Source organism: Helobdella robusta (genome assembly GCF_000326865.2).
Source record: "Helobdella robusta unplaced genomic scaffold HELROscaffold_33, whole genome shotgun sequence".
In the NCBI taxonomy this organism is placed as follows: domain Eukaryota; kingdom Metazoa; phylum Annelida; class Clitellata; order Rhynchobdellida; family Glossiphoniidae; genus Helobdella; species Helobdella robusta.
The window spans coordinates 1369417-1376916 of NW_008704623.1; the positions used below are offsets into that span (position 1 = coordinate 1369417).

A 7500-nucleotide genomic window follows, 5' to 3' on the forward strand; every position below is an offset into this window, starting at 1 on the left:
CCTGTGAGGCTGTCAAAGCCATCTGATAGTACAGTCTTCCCAACGTCCCTTGCCTCTTAACAAATGAAAAATTAAATCAATCAATCAATCAATCAATCATTCATTCATTTATTCATTCATTTATTCGTTCGTTCAAAACACTAACTTTTTCTTCAATTTTCAAATGTTCAACTGCATTCAAGCCGGGAAAAAAATTTAACCCTGCGTGTTTCATCTTCTGTTGTTCCATGTGTTTGTGTATATGTGTGTACGTGTGCGTGTATGTATGCCTGTATGTATGTGTGTGTGTGTGTGTACGTGAGCAAACACATACACATACATACATACAAACAAGCATACAAACAAATATACAAACAAACACACACACTTACATCAAACACACACACTTACACACTTTAACAAGTGACGGAAATGGCATGTATGCATTGAGCAGCCCTTCAAATTCTGGAAAATTTGTCGGTTGAACTAAGCATACTTGTTTGCCCTGTTAATTATTTAGCCGTTCAATCAATCAATCAATCAACCAATCAATTAAATAACTTTTTAATTACCTAATCAACTAATCTATCAATCAATCAACCAATATACCAATCGATCAATCGATCATTTGCAGGTTGGTTTGTCAATCGTTCGTTTGTTTATTCGTTCATTCATTCATTCATTTATCCATCCATCCATTTATTTCTTCATTTATTCATTCATTTATAAAATCAATCAATCAACCATCATCATGATCGAAACCTGGAAGATAAATTCAACATCGGCGTGAACTCCCCTCAGTAATAACCTCACCCTCTGACCTGAGTCAACCGGCTGACATAAGAATGACCTGATAATGATGACGACGACGATGATGATGGTAATGATGATGATAGTGTAGTGATGACGATGATGACGACGGTGTTGATTAAAAAAAACAAAGCAATAAAATTCTAATTTAAAATACCTAAGAGAATTCAAATAATCAGCCGACCAACCAATCAACCAACCAACCAATCAATCAACTAATCAACCAACCAATCAATCAATCAACCAACTAGCCAAACAACTAATCAATCATTCAACCAACCAATCAACCAATCAATCAACCAATCAATCAACCAGCCAACCAACCAAGCTAACCGAAAAGGCATGTTTACGTAGATGTCTTGCATAAAGCCCATGAGGCCGAATTTTGTAAATTTAAAGGAGATCTGACGGTTGGCTGATGACGGTAATGATTATTTATTCATTCATTAATTCATTCATTCATCCATTTATTTATTCATTCATTTACTTATTCATTGGTTCATTCATTCGTTCGTTCGATCAGCCAGTCAGTCAGTCAGCTATTAACTAATTAATTTATTTAATTATTCAAATATTCATCAATTTATTCATTCCTTCTTTCTTTCTTTCATTCGTTCATTTGTTCATTCACTCATTCAGTCAATCCACTAACTAACTTTCATCGTAGACGGTATCATAGAATCCTTTCCCTTTCCACTTTTTGACTGTCCAATCGAAAATGGCCAATAATGGGTCACCAAAGAAATGAATATCTGGAGGCAACCTGATTGATTGATTGATTGGTGATTGATTGATTTATTGATTGATTGATTGGTTGATTGATTGATTGATTGGTTTGTTGGTTGGTTGATTGATTGATTGATTGATTGATTGATTGATTGATTGATTGATTGATTGATTGATTGATTGATTGATTGATTGATTGATTGATTGATTGATTGATTGATTGATTGATTGATTGATTGATTGATTGATTGATTGATTGATTGATTGATTGATTGATTGATTGATTGATTGATTGATTGATTGATTGATTGATTGATTGATTGATTGATTGATTGATTGATAAGTAGATTGATTGATTGATAAGTAGATTGATTAGTTGAAGAGAGTAGATTGATTGATTGATAAGTAGATTGATTAGTTGAAGAGCCGGTTGTAAAGAAATTGCATTTAATATTCATTCGCCCCTGAGTTAAGTTATACATCTGTACTTTTGCCTATTCACTCACTCATCCATTCATTTATTCACTCATCCATTCATTCATTCATTCACTCAATCCTTCACTCATTTTCCGCCCATCCAACGATCCAATCATACTTGAATGCGATCATGAGTGGGGTTTGATGGAGCATCTTCTGGTCATCCTGACTGGACAGAATGGAGGTTTTCAATAATTTGCCCTCGTAATGTATGTGGTCAAGGTAAAGTGGGTCAACCACTGGTAATGATGATGATGGTGGTGTTGGTTGTGATGATGATGATGGTGGTGGTGGTGATGATGATGATGTGGATGATCGTGATAATGATGAATTTTTAATTGTTTGATCAATGTATTTTGTTTAATTGGCTGATTAGTTGGCTGACTGGTTGGTTGATTGGCTGGCTGATAGGCTGGCTGAATGATTTGCTGATTGATTGGTTATGTGAGTGACAAATCAACTTTCTGTTTACTAAGGACAATTAAAGTTCATCATCATTATCATCATCACGATCGTCGTCGTCATCATCACTCACACATTTGTATAGTCCAGTTTTTTACGATCTTTGGTTGGTAGGGCAGGTTGACCAGCTGGACCCTGAAGGTCCCCCCAACGATACCGAACAGGTTCATGTCGTAGTAGACCGTCGGGTTCTCCTCTACATACATTTCCTCAGGTGCTGAAGATGGCGATGATGATGATGATGATGATGATGATGATGATGATGATGATGATGATGACAACTATGGTAGTGATGACGATGATGATGACGACGACGATAACAATGATTAGATCGGTCTTGATGATGATTATACATAATAATAATAATAATAATAATAATAATAAGAGGAAGAAGAAGAAGAAAAAGAAGAAGAAGAACAAATAATAATAATAATAACATTATTAAATAATAATAATAATAAATTTTATTACGTGGGGTTTTTAGCTGGTACTTTGCCAAGTTAATCTCCTCTTCCTCGTCCGCAAAGTCGTCCAACTCTTCATCATTTTCCGCCTCATTCTGCTCCACAATTATAATTATAACTATAATTATATTAATTATTATAATTATAACTATAATTATATTAATTATTAAAGTTATAACTATAATTATATTAATTATCATAATTATAACTATAATTATATTAATTATTGTAATTATAACTATAATTATATTAATTATTATAATTATTTTATCATCATCGTCGTCGTCGTCGTCTTCTTCATCGTCATTATCGCGGTGGTCATCATCACCTCCGATTTTTTGTGGCTGATGGCTTTAATCTCGTGAACGAAAATCTTCGGCATGTTCCTATGCCTATCCTGCTTCATGTCAAGGTCGATGCTGAGAGTGTTGGCAATGATCTTGGGGTCATAGGTCGACCTCCGGCTTGTTATGCTGACCGACGTTCCTGATTGGTTTGTTGGTTGGTTGAGAAGTTATTTTTAGCAATGCTAACACAACAGCACAGTTATTGCGGAGTTCATACTGACTGATTACAATGCAACTTGCAACAAAAACACGACGATGAAGCACACACACTGAAACGCAAGAAAATACACAAACCACACCACACACGCCAAACCACACACCACACACGCCACATCACACACGCCACACCACACACGCCACATCACACACGCCACACCACACACGCCACACCACACACGCCACACCACACACGCCACATCACACACGCCACACCACACACGCCACACCACACACGCCACACCACACACGGCACATCACACACGGCACATCACACACTTCACACCACACACGCCACACAAACCACACGGTGTAACAGACCGCTCTGAGTACTCATATAGCTGCCGAAGGAGCGAATGGATGACATGAAGTTATCCAACTGCTCCTGTATTATCCCGTTGTTCAGCGTTGTCTTGACAATGTAGTGGGAACAGGGATTGAAATCCATAAAGACTAAAAGGATTGCTGCGTGGGTGGGTTGGGTGAAGGTTGATTGGTAGATTGATTAATTGGTTGGATGAAGATTTGGTTGGTTGGTTGGTTGATTGGTTGACTGGTTGGTTGTGTGATTGATGTGATTGGTTGGTTGGTTGATTGATTGATTGGTTAGTTGGCCAATTGATAAATGAATAAATGAATGAATGAATGAATGAATGAATGAATGAATAAATGAATGAATAAATGAATGAATGAATGAACGAATGAATGAATGATGGAATGAACGAATGGACAAACCGCAACTCAGTCTGCTAATAAATGGATTGATTTCACAAAAAATACTCCTCTCTTCAAATTCAAAACTTCGTACCCTGTTAAATTTAATGAGACATTCATTCATTCATTCATTCATTCATTCATTCATTCATTCATTCATTCATTTATTCATTCATTCATTCATTCATTCATTCATTCATTCATTCATACATTCATTCATTCATTCATTCACTCATTCATTCATTCATTCATTCGCTAATTTACTCAGTCAATCCAGGAACCTAGGATTTTTGGAAATATTTCCCCAGACGCAATAGAACATCTTGTCATTTTTAGCAGTGTAAAAGAAGTCATTATCTTGTAGGGTGTTGGATTTGGCATGGAGGAGAAGGTTGTATGTACAAGCTTCAAGTTTGTAATCGAAGAGATTCGCTATCTCTATCTCTGTCTGTATGTGTGTGTGTTTGTTTGTGTGTATTTGTGTGTGTGTGTTGTTGTACCTGTGTGTGTTAAATATTTGGTCGGTTTATTATATATATATAAATACAACGTAAAAACCATTTTAATCAGTCATCATCAACATCGTCTTCATCATCGTCACCATCAACAACAAACATCATCATCATCATCGTCCTAATCATCAACATCAACAAAACATCATCATCATCATCGTCCTAATCATCAACATCAACAAAACATCATCATCATCACCAACAAAAACATCATCATCATCACCAACAAAAACATCATCATCATCACCAACAACAACATCATCATCATCACCAACAACAACATCATCATCATCATCATCAACAACAACATCATCATCATCATCACCGTGTGGTAGGTGCAGAGTTGACCGTAGCTTCTGTCTTTCAAGCTCTTCTTCAAATCCAATTCATCCACGAACTGATGATCAATCAATCAATCAATCAATCAACCAACCAACCAATCAATCAATCAATCAATCAATCAACCAATCAATCAACCAACCAGCCAACCAACCAACATTTTGTAGGACAACAGCCAGTTTGAGAAAACCCTGAACTGTTTCGTTACTCTTCTTCTCCTTCATCTCCGCCAGGAAAGTATTTATGAGGGGAAGGTTTACTGGATTTGGGGGCCGGTCAGGGTTTACCAGGGCATCCCACTGATGGTGATGATGATGGTGATGATAATGGTGGTGATTATGATGATGATGGTGATGATGATGATGGTGACGACGACAATGATGATGAGGAGGAGGAGGATAATGATGATTGATGATGATGATTATGATGATGATTATGCTGCTGCTGCCAATGATGATGATGATGGTGATGGCATAAATTTGTTAATTTAACTTACGTCTTTCTGTTCTTTCTCATTCAAGTTGAGGGTGAGATTGTTGAGGTTAAGTTTAGTTTTTAGCATTATCAACTCAGGGATTTGGGTCCTTATCTTTTTAATCTCCTTTTGAGTTTAAATTTATTTAATTAAATTATAGTAGTTAATAATGAAAAAATAATCATCATCATCATCATCGATCGCACTCTTTCTCTCACTTTTTACCTCCTTCTCTCTCTTCTTCCTCTCCTTATTATCCTGTTTCTCTTGCTCTCTCATCTCAACATCTTCCTGTTCAGCCCTCAATCTTGCTTCTTCTGTTAAAATTATTTATAATTTATGCGTAATTATTTATAATTTATGCATAATTATTCATGCATAAATCATATGCCTAAATAACCTTCTTCTTTCGCTCTCTTTTCCTGCTCTTCTTTATTTTTCCTACTTTCAGCTTTAGAGCTTGTTTTCTTGAAATAATAAAAAATTAAATAATTAATAGAAATAATATAATTTATAAATAAAACAATTTTCTGAAATGTTAAATGAATATTAAATGACTTAATTAAATAATTAATTAGTATATTAGTATTAAGAAGAAATAACGTTCGAGTTTTATGGCTTAATTTGATATTTTTAATCGAAGATATTGACCGTATTACAACAGTCCAGTTATGAAAAGAGGATATTGCTAATCAGGCGAGGGTCAGTCAAAGTTTTTTGGCCCCATCATGCGGAAGGAAAGAATGGAAAATCTAACAACTACTGAAAAGATTGCAGAGAAAAGAAATCGCGTTCAACAACGAATAACATTTGTAAAATCCTTGCGTCACTTGCTGAATATCACTATATTTCAATTCTTACGAAGTGTTAAAGATTGGGTTTTATGGAGGTCGATGGTCGCCAATGTCCTGAAATTATAATTACATGAAAGAAAGAAGAAGAATTGAAGATAGAATCGTAATTTATGTAAATGTTACTGAAATAATACATTTAACAAACTCGCAATTTAATACTCATTATAGTTTATTATATATAAATATAATATATGAATAATTATATAACAATTATAATTTATAATATATAATAATTATAATTATAATAAAGGTTATAATTGTGGCTAAATAAAGACCTTAGTTGATTTTGCATTATTTGGGATTTTAGCCTTTTTAGTAGAAGTTTGACCTCTGGTTTTAGCCATTTTTTTTGAAATGTTGATTAGTTATTTAGAAATTATACAATATTTAATTTATTTAATTATAAATGAATTAATTTATTTCTATAATTTGACAAATAAATGATTTTTTGACGATTACATTAGCGATTTTTAAATCAAGGCGTCAAAGAAAATATCCATGACAACAGGTTATTTAAAAAGTATTGGATATTATTTTTAACAATCCAAAATTTACTCAAGTTATAATAAAATGCATTTTTTATTATAAAATAAATAAAATTAATAAAAAAGTATTTATTTAATTAGTATATGTATCCTTTGGTTATTTTATCACAGTTGTAAAATAACAAAGAAAAACTATATAGATATGTTAACTTGTTGTGGTAGTTAGTAAAACCGCTCAGGTTTAGACTATATATATATATCTAAGTAAAAGTCGGTTTTCATTGAAATCGTTTAAAAGTTGTCATACTTCGATCAAGTAACTCGAAATGTTAGTATTTTGTTAGCGTTTGTTGGGCTAATTGGTTTTTTATTTTTATCAAAAATTTAATTTTAGTTCGGTTATCGGCGGATTAGAGATTTATTTCGTTAGTCGGATTTTTCTTGCCGGTCTTCATACTAGTAACGAGCGATAATATAATTTGATTGGTTTATTATCTCCCAATTTTTAATCAAAATTTTATTTACTAAGGGTTGGCAAAGTTAAAGAGAAGAAGAAGAAGGAAGAATCCGAGTCAGCGAGTGACAGGTAAATTTAAATTTTATTATGAGTTAAATTTTTAGTTTACTTTATTTTATTGGT

General features: G+C 33.8%; 1 protein-coding gene across 1 annotated transcript in view; it reads left to right on the forward strand.

The window, feature by feature from the left end:
* The first annotated feature begins 7107 nt into the window (after positions 1–7107).
* HELRODRAFT_100903 (hypothetical protein) overlaps positions 7108–7500 on the forward strand; it is a 2727-nt gene continuing 2334 nt past the window's right edge. The window contains exons 1-2 of the mRNA XM_009022824.1: positions 7108–7188; positions 7390–7446. Coding sequence (XP_009021072.1) covers positions 7187–7188; positions 7390–7446 — 59 coding nt within the window. The 5' untranslated portion in view covers positions 7108–7186. The remainder of the gene's footprint in view (positions 7189–7389; positions 7447–7500) is intronic.